General features: G+C 37.5%; 1 protein-coding gene across 1 annotated transcript in view; it reads right to left on the minus strand.

The window, feature by feature from the left end:
• The window catches only part of NRK (Nik related kinase), a 138,751-nt gene extending 120,368 nt beyond the window's left edge, over positions 1 to 18,383 (minus strand). The window contains exons 1-2 of the mRNA XM_056125691.1: positions 18,327 to 18,383; positions 9,702 to 9,767 (exon numbers count right to left, since the gene is read on the minus strand). Of these exons, the coding sequence (XP_055981666.1) occupies positions 9,702 to 9,767; positions 18,327 to 18,383 (123 nt within the window). The remainder of the gene's footprint in view (positions 1 to 9,701; positions 9,768 to 18,326) is intronic.
• Positions 18,384 to 23,896: the final 5,513 nt, after the last annotated feature.

Raw genomic sequence — 23,896 nt, forward strand, 5'->3', positions numbered from 1 at the left:
GAAACAAGCTGGAAGACATTGAAGAAACTTCAACCAAAACAAACACAAGCAGGGGATGTGGTTGGCAGCATTGAAAAAGCAAAGGAGTCTATGAGTCACTCTGACATTAATTTTGAACAGTATCATACTTCCATTTTGCTGTAAGGAATATTTATACAGCATTTGGTACTGTATTCTTTTTATTAACTAGCCATTGGCATATATCTATGTAAGTTTCATGAGCACATGTTCATACTTCCATACATGTATATTTCACACTACATTCATCCAAGTTGTAGAACTACACATATAATCTATCATTAGAAAATAAAAAAGAATCATATAATAGAAATAACCCAAATCTCACTGTCCTTTTCAATGCAACGTTTTTATGTACCAATTTTAACATAGTTACAATTGGGATGTAAATATAACAGGGTTTTAAACAATTCATAACAGAATTTTTGTACCCACTAATTAGTCTTATAGTCAAAAGCTTATTTTTTAATGTGTTTCATTGATTTGTTACCAGTGGCTCTAGAAAGTGGGGAGTAAGGGAGGCTGACTAGAGAAAAGAGAGTTTTCTTCTCTGCTTGAGCCACCTTTGCCATCAACGCTCAGGGAAATGCTCTAATTCATGTCAGTCCTAACTTAGGCACAGACATTGTCTGGTTCTGTAGCCCTCACAGAAAAAAAAAACTGCATAAGAAGGTCAAATAGAAAAGAAAGGCAATTTTTTTTGTTTGCTTTTGCTTTTTGGGTCACACCTGGCGATGCACAGGGTTTACTCCAGGCTCACACACTCAGGAATTACTCCTAGCAGTGCTCGAGGGACATATCAGATGCTGGGAATTGAACCCGGGTTGGCTGCATGCAAGGCAAACACCCTCCCCGCTGTGCCATTGCTCCAGCCCCAAGAAAGGCAGTTTTTATCGAATAAAACTCGCTTAGACACATGTGAGAGGAGAGAAAGAAAGGAAATACACTCATATAGAACACAGGCTTATTCAAAGTGGAAATAAACAAGCTAAGGGACAGAAACAAGCAAGCGAGGTATGTGTTCAAGAGAGAAAATGGGCTTAAAGAGCAAGCCTGAATTTCAAAATGTAATTTTAAACAATGATATACTGTGGTATGACTTCATAAAATTACTTCTTAGAGCAATTATACACTGACTTGATATAACATAATTTATGTATACTGTTTTTACTATTTATTATTTTGCTAAATCTGTGTTATTTACAAATAACAGTATGATAATTATATAAATATTTCAAATGTAATTGCTAAATATTCAAGTTTGTTTTCCAGGAGATGTTGATTTACAGAGCCTAAATTTCAAAACTTTGTGTAAAGAATATCAATTCAGAATAAAATGAATAATATAGACACATATATTTGTGACAAATGAAAAGCTGCATAATACAGATAAAAATCTGTAATCATCTACCTTCTACCTTCTATAATACGGAGGATTCTATTCTGAACATTTTATGTTAGAAAATCTTTTGTATCTCTAGATATACTTAGTCACATAAAAAAATTTAGGCATAACCTAGTTAAAAATTTAACTCCATCTGCATCACCTTGTTAAAAATTCTGAATGTTTTGGAGCATGAGGTTAGAATATTTAACCTGTAACATCTTAGTAATCTCTTATACAAGGGCTTAATGGCTCCATGGTGAGATAAAACAATCTACACTAACATTTTCTAAGGAAACATTTTTCCAACATTCTTTTAGTATATTATTTATACCAAGAAATTTAAAATAAACTATTGAGGGCTCGCTGGCGGTAGGCTTAAGGGGTAGTCGGGAGAACTGCAAAAATTGGTGTGGAAAGGTAAAATGGTGATGGTATTGGTGTTGGAATATTGAATGTCTATAAAAAATCATCATGAATATCTTTATAAACCACAGTGTTTATATAAAATGTAAGGGGAAAATGAAATGTAAATCAAAAATAAAATTAATAAAATAAAATTTTAGGCACAATAAATGTGTGCAAGACCTGGCTTTATGGTATGATAGGTGTTTTATGAAGAGTTAACTAAAATGAATTGTTATGGAAATCTGGCTCTTGATTCAGATGTTTGAATGATTGCTATCCTCAGCCTAACCAAAAGCATGCACACAATCATAATTTTTCTTGAACCTAGAGAAAAGTCTGAAAGCAAGAAATTATTCTGAAGTCTGAAGAAAGTGAAGTACCAAAAGGAAGATACGGGATATAAACACTGGTTCACCTGTGGTTATAGGAGCATGACTGTATCACCATAGAAGCAGCATATAAATAATTCAGATTAATTTTAGTGAACAGATAAAGGCCAATTATGTTTCATAGGCACGATTACTCTTGAGATTCAGGAGCAATTTATACACACTTTCAGGGATACCACCTCCTGATTTATGGTTCTGATCTGGTAGAGAGAATCCATTTCCAGAGAATAGGAAAAACATGGAACCAAGACTAATTCCTTTTCCCCTATAAATGTCTTACTTAATGCTTATAGAAAAGTCAACAACGTTTATCCCCCAAGGTAGAAATGAAAATCTACTGCAGCTAGAAGAAATGTAAATTATATATGTATATACATATGTGTGTATTATATATTCACACATATAGACATGGCATGCATACAAGACACACACACACACATATATATTTTTTTTCTCTACTTCAGTACTGAAAACAGACCAATGGAAGTGTTCTGTTATTAGCAGAGGGACATAATACCCAAGAAAGTTCTCTCTTGACCTAGAGGCACAAAATTTGCCTAAGAATGAGGTTATAACCCCTCTGTGTTTCACAACACAAGCAGCACACCAATCAATAAGAAGCAAATAGAAGTACCTCAACTGCTTGGTAAGTTGCAAAAACATAGATAGAATCTCAGAGATACAAATTCACAAGAGATTTAAATATAAAGAGATTAATAATATTGAGGAAAAAATTACTAAACAACCAGCCAGCACGCTAAAAAGGGCTAACAGAAGAATCTGAGGTTCGTGGTGAACTGAGAGCAATCCTAGTAATGACATAATACAACATACCTCATTTTCCTATTAAATAGGAAATTCAGAATAAGTGTACCAACTTCCACACATAACAAACATTTGAATCCCTACTGTATTTGACCCACATTCAAACAAAAAAAAACTTGAGAAACAAAAAAGCAAGCAAAAGACTTGTACTGCAAACCACAATGCCCAAAAGGAGAGAGGGGTGAGTGCCTGCCATAGAGACAGCCTTAGGGGTGTGTGTGTGTGTTTTGGGGGGGGGTGATGGGAGGGAAACTGGGGACACTAGTGCTGGGAAACGTACACTGGTGGGGGGATGGATATTGTAACACTATGACTGAAACCTAATCATGAATATCTTTATAAGTGTCTATCTCATAGCAATTCAATAAAAATATCTTTAAAATATTTAGAAAATTGGGCTGGAGCGATAGCACAGTGGGTAGGGCATTTGCCTTGCACGCAGCCGACTTGGCCGACCTGAGTTTGATTCCTCTGCCCCTCTCGGAGAACCCGGCAAGCTACCGAGAGTATCTCGCCCGCACAGCAAAGCCTGGCAAGCTACCCATGATGTATTGGATACGCCAAATACAGTAACTACAAGTCTTACAATGGAGACGATACTGGGCCCACTCAAGCAAATTGATGAACAATGGGAGGACAGTGCTACAGTGCAGTGCTAATTTAGAAAATTATTTCAAGGTGATATATATCTCACTGCAGAAAGATAAAGTGATATATATCTCAATGCACAAAGGTGCAAAGATAGGATGAATAGCAAATTTCAGAAACTATAATTCATAAAAGACTAAAGTAGAATCGCTGAAGTGATGAAAAAACTGTCAATGCCAAGTTATAAATTGTTTAATTAATTTTCAAAACTGAAGAAACAATATTCATGTTTCACAATCAAAGGCAGAAGATTCTTTATAAGAAGTCCTTTATGCAACAACCATTACTCTCAATGGGAAAAAACTTAAACCTTTCCTTCTAAGATCAGGCACAAGACAAGGATATCCACTCCCATCATTTTATTCAATATAGTACTGGAAATACTTGCCATAGCATTTTAGTCAAGAAAAAAATATCAAGGGCGTCCATGTAGGAGAGGTAGAAGTCAAGATTTCACAATTTGCAGATGACATACTGTGTAAAGAAAATTCAAAAGACTCTAGAAAAAAAGCCCCTAAAAATAATAGATTTGTATAGTAAACTGACAGGTTACAAAATCAACGTCCAAAAGTCCATGGCTTTCCCATATACAAATAAAGAAAGGAAAGAAAGAGACATAAAAAACAGTCCTGTTGGGGCTGGACTGATATTACAGCGGGTAGGGCATTTGCCTTGCACATGGCTGACCCAGGTTCGATTCGCAGAATTCCATCTGGTGCCCTGTGCACTGCCAGGATTAATTCCTGAGTGCAAAGTCAAGATTAGCCCCTGTGCATTACCAAGTGTGACTCCAAAACCAAAAATACTCAAACAATTGTGCCTCTAAAATTCAAGTACCTCAGATCAGTTTAACTAAAGAGATGAAGTACCTCTACAAAAAAAAAAACCTACAAAACACTACTTCAAGAAATATAGGAAGAAATGATGAAATGAAGACACATCCTCTTCTAATAGATCTGGAGAATTAACATTGTAAAAATGCCAATACTTCCCGAAGCATAAAACAGATTCATTAGTCTTTATAAGGATGATCAAGACATTTTTCAAAGAAATAGTCCAAACACTTCTGAAATTCATATGGAACAATAAACCCAAGTAAATAGTAAAAGCAATCCTTGGGGGGAAAGATGATGGGAGTCATCAACTTCCACAACTTCAAACTGTACTACAAAGTGGTTGAAATGAAAACAGCATGGTATTGGAAAAAAGACAGAACTGACACCGACCCTCAAATAGATGATATAATCTTTGATGGAGCAATAGCACAGCGGTAGGGTGTTTGCCTTGCATGCAGCCAACATGGCCGACCCGAGTTCAATTCCTCCGCCCCTCTCGGAGAGCCCGGCAAACTACCGAGAGTGTCTCGCCCGCATGGCAGAGCCTGGCAAGCTCCCCGTGACGTATTCGATATGCCAGACACAGTAACAACAAAGTCTCCAATGGAGACGTTACTGGGTCCGCTCGAGCAAATCGACGATCAACAGGAGGGCCTTTACCTTTTACCTTTACCTAATCTTTGATAAAGAACCAAGAAATATGAAGTGGGGCAGGGAAAGCATCTTCAACAAGTGGTGCTGGTAAACAAAAGTCAGGTAAAAAGAGATCAAACACCTCAACATCAGACCTGAATTCATAGGTATATGGAGGAAAACGTAGGCAAAACCCTCCATGATACTGAAACTAAAGACATCTTTGAAAATGAAACACCAATGACCAAGCAAGTGGAGCAAAGATAAACACATTGGACTATATTAAACTGAGAAGCTTCTGCACTTCAAAAGAAACAAGTGACCAAGATTTTTTTTATAAAAGCCCACAGAATGGGAAAATTATTTACTCAATAACCATCTGGTGGAGCTGTAGCGATAGCATAACGGGTAGGGTGTTTGCCTTGCATTCGGCCAATCTGGGTTTGATTATCACCATCCCATATGGTCTCCAGAGCGCTGCCAGGAGTAATTCCTGAGTTCATGAGCTAGGAGTAACCACTGTGCATTGCTGGGTGTGACCCCAAAAGCAAAATAAATTAATTAATTTAAAATTAACCATCTGGTAAAGGGTGAATATCAAAGATATATAAGGCACTGGTCGAACTTTACATGAAAAATACATCCAACTGCATCAAAAGTTGGGGAAAATGAAAAGAAACTTACTCGAAGAAGAAATTCAAATGGCCAAAAAGCAAATGAAAAAAATGTCCCACATTATTACTCATCAGGGGGATGCAAATCAAATCAACAATGATGTATCATTTCATGCCATTAAGACTGCACACAACGGAAAGAACAAGAACAACCAGTGCTGGCCTGGATGCAGGGAAAATGGACTCTCATTCATTTTCCGTGGGACTGCCAACTGGTCCAGCATTTTTTGAAAATGATATGGACATTTCTTGACACTTAAAACTGATGTCCCATTTGACCCAGCAATACCTCTGGGAATATATCCTGGGGGCACAAGTGTGCACAGCAAAAATGCCATCTGCACTACTATGTTCATTGCAACAATATTCACAATACCCGGAATCTGGAAAAAACCCGAGTGCCGAGAACAGAAGACTGGATAAAGAAACTATGGTACATCTACACAATGGAATACTATGCAGCTGTCAGGAAAAAAAATGAAGTCACGCATTTGCTTATAAGTGGATTGACATGGAGCATATCATGCTGAGTGAAATGAGTCAGAAGGAGAGATACAGGTATAGAATGACTTCTTTTGTGGAATATAACAATATATTATGAGACTAATATCCAAAGCCCGGTTAGAACAAGGGTCAGGAGGACTCTTCAATGGTTGGAAGCTTGTAACAAATGTGTGTGTTGGGGGAGGATAAAGGAGTTAGGGTAGAGAAAGGATTAATATGATAATAATAGAAATTATCAGTCTGGACAAGAACTGAGTGTTGAAAGTATGTAAAGACATATACATGATAAACTTTCAGTATCTGTATTGCAAACCATAATGCCCAAAATAGAAGAGAGAGAGGGAAAGTGAGAGTAGAGGGAGAGGGAGCGTGTGTGTATGTGTGTGTGTGAGAGAGAGAGAGAGAGAGAGAGAGAAGAAGAAAATTAGCTGCCATACAGGCGGGCAGAGAGGGGAGCAAGAGGGAAACTGAGGCTACTGGTGGTGAGAAATGAACACTGGTAAAGGGATGGTCATTGGAACATTAGAAATTTGAAACCCAATCATGAACAACCTTATAACTGTGTATCTCAATGTGATTCAATAAAACAATTGAACAAACAGAAATAGTATAGTATATGAAACATTATAAAAGTTATTATCAGTTAAGAAGTATCATATAAGATAACAAGTTGGATCCAAGATTCCTGAAATGAGAAGCACGAAAATGGCTCAAATACATAAAAGAAATTTCCTTCTTTTTAATTACTCTGAAATATAACTCACTAAAACACAGAATTACTCAGTATAAGTAACAAAACTGTAGGTTTGTGCAATATGTAAAAACAAAGTATAACAACTTATTTATAATATGTAAGCTAGACCAACATACTGTGAATTACCAGAATATTTCTTAAAGGCATACCGTAATTAATTTTGTATGAATATTGAAATATTTTAGCATATCTTTAATGAAATGTTTTTTCCAAACTCAAAAATTGTATACTTTTAACAAGATAAATTATACCAAATATAAAGATACCACATAAATTCAAGTTAAAACAAAACATATTTATTATACAAAACTCACTCACCTTTTTACCCTCTTGACTTCTCTTTTTATCGCATCAAAGTTCTGATGACATCTAAGACAGCTTTTTGTACTTTGTCAACTCACCTTTGATTTTTACCTTATATTCTGCAGTTTTTATTTCTAAGATCTGGCAGTGGAAAGAGTACTATACCTTTGAATTGGAAGAAGTATAAACACATGCACATCCTTTACAACTTAAAATGTGTTGAAAGTCACAGAAATTTTAATGTAATTTACAGTATGGAAACTTCCACTATAAGGTGTAGGCATTTCTATATATAAGGTGTAAAATTCAACTATTTCATACAGCTTAGTTCACTCCTATCTCACATGGAGGTAACATAAATAATAAACTTGTGTCTGATTACAGTCTATTATCAATTATTATCAATTCTATCAACAGGTAAGGTCAAACTCTTTTGACTTTTTATTATTAATATTAATTTTCTTTGCTTACAATATACATCAACTTTATGATTTTAGGACTCTTCTACAATGTCATTTATATCAACAACCTTTTCTGACATGGACACATTTGTGCATATTTTAAAGATTACCCCAACTTGGGTAGATAAATGAAAATAGAGGTCACTTATGGACAAATGTAGCCCCAAAGCTGCAAGACTTGGCAGTAAAGGGCACCCTTCTCTGAACTTGAAAGAAGTGCCTTCATACTATACCTGTAACAGAATCTGGAAATAACCGATATCTCAAGGACTTGGGATCAGATTCTCATAAAGAAATGAGCAGGGACAGGGATCTGGTTTTCAAGGGCTGGGCCAAAAAGTAAAATCTACATTGATGAAGAATGCTGCATCAGAGGCTGGAGAAAAAATACCACAGCTATGGTGCTTTTCATGTGGGCAACCCAGGTTAAATTCCTGACACTCCATATTATCTCTCAACCCCTGCAAGTAATCATTCCTGAGCACAGAAGTAGGAGAAAGCCATTTCTACTGGGGGTGTGGTCCCAAAAGTAAAACAAAAAGAATGTTATATAAGATTAAGAAAATATCTATTCCACATATTCAAGAATAGCAGGATGAGATCAAATTGACATGGCTACTAAAGCACACCTATTTTAACACTGCCCCTGCCTATACATAAAAAATTTTAATGTCGGCCTCAACAACTGTATCTTTGTTTGTCATTTATGTATTTTTATTCGTTTGCCTGTCTCTTGCCTGTAAAGGACAAAACTGACCCTTCAATCCAAATTAAACACATAGTACTCAATGCCTTTATATTTTAAGGATTATTTTACAAGGGATATATTACAATTGCAATTATACAGTTATACAGTTGTTTGTGCTATTACTTATGTAATATATGTGCTTCTCCAACTCCCTTATTACCCACCTCACCTAGGCACACTTTTAACCACATTTCTAGACATGAAGTCACAGTAAAACAGGAACTGCTTTGTTCATTCCCTTATCACCAGAGACTATCACATTGCCTGGAACACATATACTTTATGTTTAGTAAAGTATCAGTAAATAAATAAATTTTTGTTAGAGTCTTTGGCAAAGTCTGTAAAACATTTGCATACATATGTGACTCTATGATATAGAATGATATTAGAAATGTACATGAAAGGATTTTGTAATATTCAATGTTGGAGTTTTTAGGAGTTTTTGTTATTATAAAGCTAAATTTCAAATTTGAATGCAACTGGAATGTTGGAGAAGTAGAATGGCAGATATGTGTAATTTAAAACAAGCATTACTTTGCTTTGGGTACATATTATTTAAGTAAGTGCCCCCCAACTTGTGAATTTTATGTTATTTATTTTATCTTTTAAGTTTTGTGGAAGGTCTCCCAAGCAGTGTTCGGGGAGCCTGTGAGCCACGGCCAGGAAGACATGACAATCTCATTGGTGGTTCAAAGATAAAATTTAAAGATGTGACCCTATGGTGGGTGAGGCCACCATGGTCACATCCAGCAATCCATGATGTTACAATCACCCAAGTATATATCAACTGCTCATTTTGCTAAGAGTCTACTAATTAAATTTTGTGGGGCACTGCATGGAATCAAACCCATGGCATCACAGATGCAAGAAAAGTGCTCTATCATTGATTACATTCCTGGCTCTGAAATTTTAGACCCTTTATTTTGTAGGTGGCGTGCAAAAATTTGACAGCCATTCCTTTTATCCTCATAGATGTCACTTGTCTAATCTTAATTTGCTTCTTCTCTCTGAAGTGAAATGCTATATTCTGGCATTATTTGTTTTGCACCCTAGGGTTTTAACATGTAATCTCAGTTGTTACTAGCAAATGAAGAGTGAATACACAAATCTACTTACCAAATAGATTCTGCCATAAGTTCCAAGACCAATGGTTTTGTCCAGAGAGAATATTCCAGTTGGATCCTGAAAACATGTAAAACAGAATTTTAAAATTGTGAATTTTTTTTCAATTTTTCAGTTTGGGGGCCATATGCATTGGTACTCAGAGATTACTCTTGACTCTGTGCTAAAGGATCACCTCTGAAAATGCTCAGGGGACAATACACAGTGCTGAAATGGAACCAGAGTTGACTGCATGCAAGGAGGTGCCTTAATCCATGTACAATCTCTCTAGTCCAATTTTCTTGTAAATATTGGCAAACATTTAGCACTCCAGAATGGAATTGTAAATTTTACTTGCTCCTTTAGAATATCCACATGAAGAACTTACCAAATAATTGAAACTCTACCAAAATAATAGACATTAAAATGTCTCTGCACTGAGTATAATGAATAATATAAAAACAAAATAATATTTTCATTTATAAAACTATTATGTAAATTAAGTTGCTATATATCATAAAATCTGTAATTGCGTATAATTTGTCCAGTTGAGACATTCAGAACTGAATTAGAGATTTCTCAAAACAGTGATGGATTCATTTACTTCCATTGAAATACTCCTATATTTAAATATTTTAATTGAAATTCAGTGTATTACAATGGTATTAATAACGGTTTCTCATAGTACATAATTTCAACACCACAGTCATCACCAGTGTGCTCCCTCCCTCTCTCAAGCTCCCTAAAATCCCTCCCTTTCAAGCCTTCCAACTAAATTAAGTGAAGCAGTTCTCCCATTTTATTGATTTGAACCGTTGTTACTACCTTACTGTCCCATATATGAGAGATAATTGTGTATCCATTCCTTTTCTTCTGATTGACTTCACTTGGCACTAAATACTCTAGCTCCATCCATGTTGCTGAAAATTGCATGATTTTGTTCTTTTTCAGAACTGCCCTGCTTCTTGGCATTTATCCTCAGAATACAAAAACATTAATTTAAAATGGCAGATGCACACTAATGTTCATCACCACACTTAGTACAATAGCCAAGATATGGAAATAATCCATATCCCCCAACTATGGATGAATGCATCAAGACCTCCTTGTGGTATATTGGAGCTAGAGAAATAGTTCAGCGATTAAGGTGCTTGCCTTATCCACAGCCAATCAGATTTCTATCCCTGGCATCTCTTATGATTCCCTGAGCTCAGCCAGGAATGATTCCTGAATGCAGCACCAGGAGTAACATTTGAGTATCACCAGGTGTGACTCAAAAACAAAGTAAAACAAAACTTTTAAAAAAGAAGTTGAAGTATATATGCATGATAAAATACTATAAAATACTCCTATAAGGTTCATCTTTTGAGTGATAAGCAACCTGGCCAAATATTAGTATAAAATAATGAGTATATATTGAATGAAAATTTAGATAGCTTATGTATTCAATAGTAATTTATTATAATAAATATTTTTAATATATAAATAACAAAGTAAATGATGGAATCAAGAACAGTATTTTTAAAATACTAGTCAGCAGGGAAAACAGGGGCAAGGAGGACTGGTCAAAGGTTGAAAGCTACCACAGTGTGTGGGGGTGGAAGTGCAGTAAGTTAGGTAGAGGAAGGTCCAGTATGATGACAATAGTTGGAAATGATCACTCTGAACAAGAACTGAGTGTTGAAATTAGGTAAATGGATATGGGATATACATGATAACTTTTATGGTTTGCAAGCATCTGTATTGTAAATCATGATGCCCAAAATGGGGGGGGGGGGGTGAGGGAGAGAGAGAGAGAGAGAGAACAAAAGAGGAGAAAGAGAGAGGCAGAGAGAGAAGAGAGAGGTGCTTGCCATAGAAGCAGGCTGGAGTGGGGGGGGGGATTTGGTGGGTGGGAGAGAAACTGGGAACATTGGTGCTGTGAAATTACACTGGTGAACTGGTGGAGGGATGGGTTATGGAACATTGTTCGACAGAAACCCAATCATGAACAGCTTTGTAATGCTCTATCTCATGGTGATATAATAAACATAAATAAATAAAAATTTAAAAAACACTAGGCCAAGCTTTTTAAAATTAATATGTGTATCAGCTGGAAAATACCTTGACAAGACACAATTTCACTGATGCTCTCTCTTTCATAATCATAAATATGTCACTACAGAAGACAAAATAAAACATGTTTATGGAAAGAGTCCTAAGATTTCCTTATTCACTCATTAATAGTGACCTTATTTTAAAATAGACATTCCTTGATCTCTCGCATATATGGGACTTAAAGAGACACGATGAGGCAGCAAATAGAACACAATGGGAAAATAATTGAGTTTGGGGGTTTCCAGAGGGGCGCTGGTTATCTTGGGGGACAGAAACAGGGACACTGGTGACATGTGTGAATTTTGGAATTATGTCTGTGATAGGTCATTATTAATAGTATTGTAGACCAAAAAATAAAATTAAAATAAGACATACCTTTCTTTCTAATTATGAAAAATAATTTCCTGAATTTTCTCTCTGCTTAAACATTTATCCAAGCATCTTATTTTTCTATTTTAGCAAAATTTTATAAGGTATGAGTAATTGCCTATTTGTACAAAAAATCATATACAAAATGCCTGCTTATACACAAAATATTGGTAAATTCATGAAAATTCATATAACTTACAGAAATGCATTTTATATACATAGTTTGTTCAATCTTTTCTGAAATATTTTTATCACTGTGACAAATGCAAGCTAGACAGAAAGACTCTTAAACACAGATAATGTATAGGACTAAGATTATAGACACCTTAAAACTGGTCTGATATTTGTATAATCTAGAAAAGTTGTCATAGGAAAGTGACATAGCTTTGGAATCATTTCAGTCAACAAGTATTCAAATGTGTAATACTCAGGAGACTTGAGTATTAACCCCAGCTCTGCCATTAATTAACTATATGACTCTGGGTAAGTTATTTACTCTCTAGGGGTTTCAGTTTTCACATATGTAAAATGAAAGTTCTGTGTACACTGCATGATTTCACAGTTTTGAAATTCTATAGGAAAAAATCCGATTATACCACTCTAAAATCCAGAAGTTTTAATTATGATGTTATAAGCATTGATAAGGAAATAGCTATCAACTCTTATTTAAAATTTTAGTACCATGGTTAACGGAGTTATTCATAGTTAAGTTTTAGACATACAGTGTTCTAACAGCAATCTTAGAAGAAGGGCAAACACAGAATAATCTCACATACTCTTTAAAAACCACAAAAATCAAAGGCACAATATGTACTGTATAATTTTTAGCAAATTGGAACATAGTCCCAATTAAAATTTAGTTATTATCTAAAGCGACAGTACTGAGTATGCAAGAGAAGTAAAATTGATTGTTCAATATTTTTATTTTAAGCATATTCTTTTTTCATAAGTCATTAAATGTTTTATGGGGAAAAATCTAGCAAGAGAATTAAATTGATAAAAACATGTTTGAACAATTAATTATTTTAGCACATTAAATTGAAGGACATCATTGAAAGGGTCATAGTAGACATTAATTCTGAATTTTAAAAACCTCTGGACACATATTAATAAAAGCCTTAACTATTTTGGTTAGTTTCTCTTTGTTCTATTTTGTAGTTAAGACTGTATTTTAGTTGAAAATTATACCATATATTAAGAATTGACTGTGATACAAACAATGTTATTTCTGTATATTTGGGCACAGTTTTAAATTTCTTTGATTCTTTTTGTAATCCTCAATAAACACTTATAAATTAGTAACATAAAGTAAAATTTGAATTCAGGTTACTACTACTCAAAAAAAAGAGCAAGAAAAATACTGGGACAATATAATGCCCGGAGAATTAATAGAAGCCTTATTTTATTTATATTAATGTTTAAAAATATTTCCTATTCACAAATGACGAAATCATCTTAAATTTCCTCATGCTCATATTAACATAAAAGGTTTATTTTTCAAATTTTCTTAAAGGCAGTTAAAAAGTATTTCTCAAGTTCTTATATGTTCCATTGAATTATAGTCAAAGAAAGTTTGTCCTTAGCTCCAAAGTAGGCATCATTGAAATGAACCTTCTTTTCATCACTGGAAAAATGAAATACTTGGTTCTCTCTCTGCCTTGTAACCCAAAGATAAGAAAATCAGAAGAGGAAATGTCTTTAAACTATGACTGCTATATCAATTTTGAGATTATTTGGAGGGTTGGTATGCTTTGTTGTTCCATCTGGGTAAGGAAAAAATGTCAGGAAACAGAACCCTATTCTACTTGTTTTATTTTTCCTCAAGATAAATTACTAAAATTCTGTCTTAAAAATTTGAGGCATAAAGTTTTGGGCGAATACTTAATACTTTTGCTTTATATATGTTTGTATATATATATGTATATATAATGTACACATATACTTTTGCTTTATATTTATTATATATACATATATAAACACATATAGAAATATATAAATTATCATCTGCAATTAAAAAGTTCTAGTTTGGCTCTCCCCTAAGAATTCCAAACTTTGAGAAGTTACTTCTGCCTTCTGAATTCAGAGGGAAAAGTGATTTTTTTTTTTAGTTTGGGGGCTGGGTGGGGTAACAGGAAGAAAAGGAACCACTAGAAGGCACTGTTTACTGGTCACAGACTCAAAAGGAGAAAGTGGTAGACAAAAAAAATAGAGAAGAGATTAAGAAGGAAACACAGATAAATAATCAATTTGGTTCCCAAGAAATTTCATATGTAGAACAATGAAGGAGAACAGAAAAAAAAAAACATTCTAATTTTCAAGAGGCAAAAGAAAGGAACAATTAAATAGAGATACTTAGAAGAAATACCCAAGATTTTCATGTTTAATTTTTTGTTATATTTTTTGCCAGGGAGAGAACCTGAAAACGGCAATTATACACGTTAAGTGCATAGTGTGTTTCAGCATCACTGGAAGGAATGGGTTGCACAATTCAAATGGAAAATTTAAATGGAGAATGTCTTCCTCTGGACCAATGTCTCTCAAACAGCGCTGTGTAGATTCTCCTTACCTGAGAATCATCTGAAGAACCCTGTTCAAAATGCAGACCCTTATCCTTAGCACAGAATTATAAAATCTAAATTTCTATACATAAGTACCCAAGACCTCCCACTCCCAGTCCCCCCACACAAATTCTTACGTACAAACATAAAATTCAGTGTTCTTGAAGCTGGAGATGAAAGAGAAAATAGGTCAAAATATGCTAAATCTATTATTACATGTGTACTAAAGAGAGAAAATTCAAAACCAGGGCCTAATGGTCTTGAAAAGCTAGAAGATTTACATGGCTGAGTATGGAAATCTGGTTTATACTGGATAGTGTGAGCCTAGTAGAGCTGGTGGTTATATTTAAATTATAAATCTAATGTAATTCAAATATAGTTTTTGGATCATGTGCTATTTCAGATCACCTCTGCCACTACTGTCCTCCAAGACTGTCTAATCCTGACCCCAATATAGATTAGGACTACACTTGGCAGTGTCAAATACCAAGACCACAGCCGTGAGGAATGCCATTACCATACTGGGCACAGAAGGCAATGAAGACTGTCACAGTGAAAGACATGCCAGATTTGGAGATGAAGAAATAGTTTCCAGTCCCAAGGATTGAGTGACATCCATAATATTATTAAAATGCACAGGTATTCATTGTATTATTGCTAGCAGAAGATAAGATAAAAAATGCATACACATTGTACATATTTATATATTTACACATATATAAAGAAATAATGTTGTAGAATTCTCTTTATAAAGGAAGTGCAAAATACAAATCTCTACTTTCTCTCTGGTTTTGTAAGCTACACAAAATTTTTAATTAATAATAAGTCAGGAAAAATTATAGGAACCCATTAAATAACAAAATATAGTTGACTGGTCTTCCTATGGTTATTCAGAGTCTCATTTATTTTATATTTCTAAGTAAAGGAAATAGGCAGAAATAATTATACAATTTCTCCTGTTGTAATTCTACAGCTTTTGCTTTTATTTACTACTTTAAATTAAAAACTGCATAATGTAATATAAAAAATAAAAAATAATTTTCCATCTCTTTAAATTTAAATATGCACAGCAAGCTTCACCTTTGTCAAGAGACCTTGTCTTATGGTTATTTAGCTGAATAGCACTACAAAAAATAACTATAAATTTAAAACAGATACATGTTTAATTATTCTATACTCTGCAGGACACTTTTGTACTAATTGTGAATTCAAAATCTGAGATCTAAATCTTTCCAGCATTATTGGGTTGTTGCCAAACTTAAATATTTGATGTTGACAAATTAGGATTCATATTTTCTGATAAACACTCATACCTATGTATATATACAAAATATTAAGAATAATTATTGTAAGGACCCTAAGCAGATTTCCTCATTTCCTTTGTCCCTGACTAACATAAAAATTTAAATTTCTAAACTGCTAACTTAGATGTATCTCTTGACATCTTTAATTGTTTTTAGTTCTTTAAAACTCCAGAAATCCCAAATGTAAATAAAATAGAAATCACTGAATTCTACCTCAGCGACCAAAAGAACATTGAACTTTCCACATCTCTAAAAAAAAAGGCCAAAAAGAAATAAGTGAGGGGCTCAACTCTTCTGCTAAACTTTTTTCTGTAGTTTTGTCTCCTACATTAACTCATGCATCCTCACTATCCCACTCCCAATTCTTAGAAAACGAATATTCCATTGAACTAAAATATAAAAATGGCAACTTTCCCATTTATCTAATAGACACTCAACAAAATTTTATGTTCCCAGGGCCATGACCCTTCACTTTGTCTGAGCCATTTCCCTAAGTTTTTTTTGTGTTGATAAAACCTTTACTTCCTCTTACTTCTTGGATTTTGAATTCCTTCCCCTACTCTATCATTTCTGTTGAGTTAGTTCCCATTTCCCATTCCTTTCTTTAGAAATTAGTTTATTTCCATTTGCCCAAGTGTAGTTTCATATATTTGCCCTAGTTTACTTTCTCCTCTATTTCTCCATTATACATAGAATATTGGAGGAGGGCAACATTTGATTGTATATTTTTAGAGAAAAATCTAGTAGAAATATGAAGGCTGTCTCCAGAAAGGAAAACACCCGTTGGTGCTTCCCTATTTCATAAATCTCCAGCATGTACTTACTGGATGCTTGCTGCTTGAAAAAAGATTTAACTTTGAAAAGTTCTGTGACTTTATATTCTGAAGTTGCCGCAATAATATCTATTATGAAAACTAAATAAAATTTAAATTTCTATTCTGATGTTCATAATTCAATGTTTGTATAGAGGTTGTTCCCTTTAAAAATACTGAGAACAATTTGATAAAAAGCTTATACATATATACTCCAAACCATCCCAGTGTAAAATTATATAGGCAAGACTTTTAGATGTCCCTTTTTGGTGTGTGGCAAAGAAAATTGCCAACATCGAGACAATAGTTAAATGCCATCTATATCATATATTTATACATGCATATTAAATTAAGAGATTGCGTCTTTGAATAGACCTATTACTTCAAGGTTAATATTTAGCTTTTACAAAAGTAAGCAGGCCACTGTTCTGAAATGCAGTGGGGTAGTTCTCATTCTAACATGACGCATGCTCACTTCTTTTCAGAGGCCAGGGGCCCTTAGCATTCAGGATGGGGTGCTAGTGAATGCCAATCTAAAAGGGGAAATGGAAAAAAGGATTTGAGTGGGATCTAGTATCAGCCAGAAACAATTTGCCAGAGAAATAAATGGAGTTACTAAAACAATAAGTCTCTAAAAGTGTTGATGATAATAACTCACCAAAGTTTCCACTAGGGAAGAAAGTCAGCATGGAGTTGGGGTGCGGGGGGTGATACAACTTAGGAAAACCAGTGGGGGGAAAGCTAAATCTGGTTAGCTAACGAGTACAATACTTTTCCCTTGTCGTTTCCATTTTTTTTTCAATCTTTCCTTTGGGATGTGCAGGATACATTTCGTCCCCAAGCAGCGTCGAGTCCTCTAAGCTCCTGCAATACTAAATCGGGAACAGTGCCCTGGCAGAATAAGGTTTTAGAAAGTGCTATTAGAAAGTGAGAGAAATTAGACTCCAGCGCCTTGATTTTCTAGACGGCTGTTACCTAGAAGGTCGCTTTGCGGTGGGCACCTATGGGAGTAAAAGAAGCAAAGCAAAAAAGTGACGAGACGGCAGGATGACACGGAGCTCTGGCAGACACGCGTCGCCCTCCTCGGTCTGTCCTTGGGTTCCGCTAGAACAGGTACCAAAGTGCCACCAGACAAAACAGGCGACGTTTAGAAAACATCCCGCTGTTTCGGGGCCAAACCATCCCCCGCCACACCAGCTCTTTCCCCGCACCCCTTGGCCATCCTCAACTCTGAACTGGCCTTGGAGATTCTGGGTGCCCCGTGTGCGTGTGGGGTGCCCCGCTGCTTTCCCACCAGTGCGCGCGCCTGATCTCCTCCCGCACCCGCGGTCCCATCGAAGGCCCTGCCTAATCACCAGCGACCTCTGTTCCCTGCCCCATCCCCAACCCCCAGCTCTACCCACGCTCCAAACCAACTGAAAAGCCAAACCGCACTTCGACGGGAGGTGGCGTGGCAGGGGGGATGGGTGGTGCTGAGGGCGAGGGGCGTCCTCGACTCACCGGCAAATGGCCCAGATCCGTGATTTCCTTGTCCCTCCAACCCCCGGGTCCCGCCATGGCTTCACGCGGCACAGCAGGAGGCGAAGGACTTCGGCCCGCTGGGGGAGTCGGAAGCCGACTAGAAGTTGAGGAGGGGAGGGGAGGTCGCTGGAGGAAGGGGATTGGGGGGAGGGTGCGGGAAAGGAAAGGGGATCGGGGTTTGTGGAGAGCTTGGGGGATAGAGAAGGGGGAAAAGGAGAGGCGGAAAGTAAGCTAAGAGTGGAAGGAGGTTCAGACTGAGTTGGAGAGGCGGGAAAGCAAAGTTTCGCTCAGAAGAGTCGAACAGCCAAGTGCGTCCGTCCGGGAGACAGAGCAGCCGGGAGGGGTGCTCCGAAGCCAGGGCGCACTGTCTGGCCGCCGCTGGGTGCGCCTCTTTCAGGGATGGGAGGGGGGCGGTGCAAGGGGCCCCCAGCCCCCCCCGGCCTGGAGTAGCTCGAAGGGGATTGGTGCAGCGTCACGTCGCCAGGTGGGCTGCCGCGCGGCGGGGAGGCGGCTTAGGGGGGCCCACGGGCTAAGGGAGGTGCTGATGGGCTATAACGGTTTACACGTCGGCCCCTGCGGCCTCCCACCGCCCCGCCGCATTCCCGCCCCCTCCCACGTCCACTGCCGCGCCCGCCCGCCCGCCCCCGCTGGCGAGGGTTCTGCAGGAAACTTTTTCTCGGCAGCTGCTGGCCCCAGAAAACCGGTCCGCGCCTCGCCGCTCCCAGACTGGGCCCCACAACTCGGCCAACAGGGCCAACTGCTCATGTCCTGCTCCGCCCGGGAGACAGTTTTCTCACTTGGCTCCCTACCCACCCCCCTCCCCCAACCCCCAGTCCCCAGTCCCCTGGTCTTTGGACGCGTCTCAAGTCCATGGCTACATTTATTCCAAGAGCCCCCTCATGTTCGAAAACAAGAGTTTGGACCCCAGTGAGTCCCCGGCACGGGTGGTGTGAGCACCAAGTGCGCTCCTGGAGCTCCCGCAGTTTGGCCTTCGAAGGCACTGACTGAGGGCAGTGCAAGCGAGGACAGGGCCGCTATAATGTGCCCTCTGGAACAAGATGCAGGTCCTCTGGCTCCGGGCTAGTCGGTACCGGGCCCGGATTCCTCATTCGGAACCGCACCTGTTCACAGGTGCCAAGAATGAAAAAGTGGACTACATCTCTGCGGTTTCCACTCCCTCCCCACTCTCCAGGGTACTAAACACCGCGCGCTCTCAACACATGGAGAAAGTTCCCGCACGATTCCCCTTCTCTAGCGCTTGGTCAGGGTTTCATTCATTTGCGCTTTCGTTGCAAAATGTTTCCTGGCGTCGCGTCGGTTCGCCTTCATTTCCCCAACACAGCCCCAGCGATCTGCCACATGGTTTAAAAGATGTACGTGATTGATCCTGGAGAAGGAAAGCATTTCTTGGAAAGTCCACGGGATAGGGAGTCGTGCAGAAAGGATAGTTAGCCGTGCTTAAAACTGACCGCATTCTAAGCTCCTGCATTGCAAAGAGCTCTTTAGTAAATGTCCCGGAGCTGCTTACTTTGCCTAGAGCTCCCAGACTGTGTTCTGAACACCCGCACTCCGGGGGTCGGGACGCGACGTGGAGGGGACTGTTTCCTGTTTCTTTCTTTTAAAATTCAGCATCTTCTCCTTCCTCGAGAAAGATGTAGAAGAATAAATTCTTTCCTACGGACATGGAGCTAATCATTTCTGACCCACGCTTCCAACTTCTGTATCTTTTTCTTTCTTTATTGATTTTTTTCCGTATGTGCTTGAACGCCGGAGTTTGACCTCTTTATATTCTTTAACCCCCTAGCCTCAGTGAGCTCTTGAAATGGCCACAGCTTGAGAACTCCGTCTCTCTAAAGAAAAAAAAAATTCTCTGTTAACGGGTGCGGAGAAAACCAACCATTTCTTCCCCCCAAATAACAAACTCCGGTGTTGTAGAAAGAATTTTCTTGTCATTTTAAATATGATGTAAACCGTAGGGAAATTACATATCAAAATTTGACCACCCTACCGCACAAAATCGTGTCCTTTCATAACACAATTTAGGAATTCCTGGATTGTCACTAAAACCCGTCTGGGTGTTGATAAATAGGAGTCGGAAAACAACATTTCAGAGCTAGAGACAAGCAGGTGAGCGAGTTATGGAAAGTCATACTTTTCTATACGTTTCTAGTTTTTAGAAACACGGAATCTAGAATTAAAACAATGAAAGACATTATTTGCTAAAAGGAAAAGCGTTTATAAATGCAGACTTTGTCTTTGGACTACGCAGTTTGCTGAAGTTAGAATGTAAGGAAATGCCCCGTGGCCCCCCATGACAGAGATTGTTTTTGCCTGACTAAAGGGACATGTCCAGACCAGGCGAAAGAATCCAGGCTAAATCATTGGGCTCTCTAGTTGCAAGGCTCCGTGGGAGGCTAGAGGCTTCGGGACTCCAAGGGGATTAGCCGCATCTCTGGATGGGACCCTATTGGAGGGGGAGGGGAAGCTAGGTGTTTGACCGGAACTCCACATAGAATCATACATATTTTGAAATTCTGTATTTTCATGAGGAGAGGCATGGTAAAACACAGAAACTTTGCCTTGTAAATTGGCCTTGCGGAGATTTTTGTAGTTAGCTTATTAGAGATGGTCAATCTCACTAGTGGATCTGAAAGCATGAGTCTGAGTCTTGAATAAAATTCCTAAATAGGCCACTTTTTCCCAATTCCAGACCATCCCCAACCCATAAGACAAACACCCTCACCTCTGCCCCCAACGTGTTTCTTTCTCTCTCTCTTTTTTCTTTTCAAAGTGCAGGGGGAAAAAAAACACCAAGTCTGTCCAGGGTCTAGGAACTTGTCAGATTGTGTTTTACACAGAAAAACTTCTTTGCCGGCGTTTTATTTCCCATATTTCCTTCTTTATCCCCTAATACCTAGCTTCTTAAACTGTAGAAAATTCCATATGGGAATGTGTAAGGTTAAGTTTTTTGTTTTAAAAATAAATGTATATAATGGTTTAAAATGAGTTAATGTTTGGTTTGTGTGCTTGTTTCACATATCTATATACCTAAAGTCAAGTTAAAAAAAGTTCTAGTGGGGGAAGAGGAAGAGAAGGAGGGTGGAAAAATATAAAGAGGAAAAAAGGGGAATTTAATTCATTAAACTGCCTTGATTTATTCTCTTTTTTTAAGGCCCGAGTGCTTTGTAACTTCTCATTTCTAGTATTTTTTTAACAGATAAAACTATTTGAATGCTTTAGTACGTGTTTTGTATATGTTATCTCATTTAATTTTGTATAAATTCTTCCCGATTTTCAGACATTTATGACCATATCTTAGGCAAGGAAACCAAGGCTCAGAGAGATGAAGTAACTTCCCCAAAGCCTCACAGCTAGTAATTGGAGGAGCCTGGCTTCCAACTCAGGCAGTCTGACTCCAGACCCCACTTGTCAATGACTGTTGAAGGGTTGGTGCATATTTTGAGACTGTGTGAAGAGGAGCCAAATTCAAAAAAGCCTCGGGGTAAGAGAGATCAGATGACATTAGCTAGGCCCCTGAGCTATCCAGTTCCCCCTTCTCCCTTTCAGCCTTCAAGCCCTCCTAACAGAAATAACAAGAGCTTTATAAAAAGAAATGGGACCCAGTCAGAGCCGAGGAGTAGCCAGTGAACTGCCTGATCAGAGATTACCAAGTGGATCACCTCACAGAGAAAAAAATCATGAATTTCCAACTCAAGAACCGTCTATAGGAAAACACAACCTAGTAATTTTCAGTGCTTAAAAATATTAAAATCCATTTCTATTCCTTCCAGAGAGTTTTTTGGCTGAGAACAAACCTTATTCAGTGAAGACTTGAAGGAGCCTGTGTTTGTGGGCAATCGTGCTTAGCAGAGCTGAGATGCTAAATGGCTAGGTTACAGTCAGTTAACTCGGTTGGTAGGAGTATTTCGGACATGGAGCCAAGGGTATGGGTTGGATCCCTCACAGGGCCTGTGTGTGCATTGTTCTACTATTTGGTGCATGATAGATAGCACCTTCACCCTGGTTAGTCTGTGATGCCTTTCAGAAAAGTAATTCTAAAATTTATGAGTATATACCTATTTACAAATATATGCATATTTATTTTTATATAAATTGCCAGTCACCATACTCTGAAGTAATTGCACACAGAGCATGTGGGTAATAAATTGATACATAGTCATAGTCAAAGGATTCTAAGTTACGCATTTGTAGCTGGCAAAATATCTTAACAGGTCCTTTAAAAAAGAAATTTTATAAATTTAAAAATAAAAACAAATAAGCAATGTGAATTACATAAATATACAAAATATTCTGTCATTTCCTTTCACACGCTTATGATTGCAAGCACTTAAGGTCCAATATCTTCCAGTATACCTGTAATTTGTTGGGACTGTCTATCTGAAAGATTCTTGCAAGTCCTCCTTGATGGATGAAAGACCTTTGGGAACCAATGAGCTAAAGGATTTTCTCAAGGTTCCTTTCTTCACTATGGAGAGACCTTTGCAACTATAGAATTTATGCCACATACTTGCTGCTATTTCTTCTGATTTTTCCTGTGTGCCCCTCTGCTGGGGACAAAGGAACAAGCCACCTGATGTTTCTCAGGGTAAAGGTCATAAAATATGGCTTCTGACCATAGTCTGCAAAGCTCTGTCACTTGTCATGGAATGCTCTTAAGCTCAGCATGATTTGAGCTATGCTTGTTTCTAAAATGGGGCCCTAGAAATCTGATCTTAACTGAATGTGGATATCATTGCTATTGAAAACTGGAATGTTACTCTAAAAAAAGACAATTGTTTTATAAGAGAACTAAAACAGAAATTAAAACTTAGGTAAGATAAATTCTGAAACTGATCATTAAATGTTTTTTTTTGTTTGTGTGTGTGTGGGTTTTTGTTTTTGGTTTTTTTTTTTTTTTTTGGTCACACACCATCCTTGTTCTGGAATTCACAGTTCAAAAACTTCAGACTAGTGATCCTCCATCATCCAAATGTTCACAAGAGCACTTTTACCGTGACAAATGAAGGGAATATTTCAATACACTTCACTTACATTTCTGAAGGCTGAGAAATTGTCATAGTAAATCTGTACTTTTTAAAAATACATATACATAAATTTTATTGAAGTGAATTTTCCACATTATAAAGGTGTAGGATCCAACAAAATTTGGATGCAGCTACAGGGTTATAATGTAGAGAAAATGTAATAAAGTAGAAATGTGTGCATAATCTTCATAATGTCACATATTTGACCAAATAACAGTTGTGATCAACAATCCACAAGTAGAGAGTATGTTCTCTGAAGAAGAGGAAAGCCCAAAGAACAGTGGAACGGTGTAACAGCACTAATCTCTAAGAAATTATTTCTCTATATAGAAAGGAATACATTACATAAGCAGAATGGATATACTTTTGATTTAATATAAAAGGAAAAGAGCAGAAAGAAATGAACTCATTGTTGGAGAATGCTACAGAATGATGATAGGAATCAAATAGGCAGCAATTTTCTAAATCTTGATCACAACGCTGCCACTGGGGGGAGAACGTACA

The sequence above is a fragment of the Sorex fumeus genome, unplaced genomic scaffold, assembly GCF_029834395.1.
Source record: "Sorex fumeus unplaced genomic scaffold, SorFum_2.1 ptg000058l, whole genome shotgun sequence".
Lineage (NCBI taxonomy): Eukaryota > Metazoa > Chordata > Mammalia > Eulipotyphla > Soricidae > Sorex > Sorex fumeus.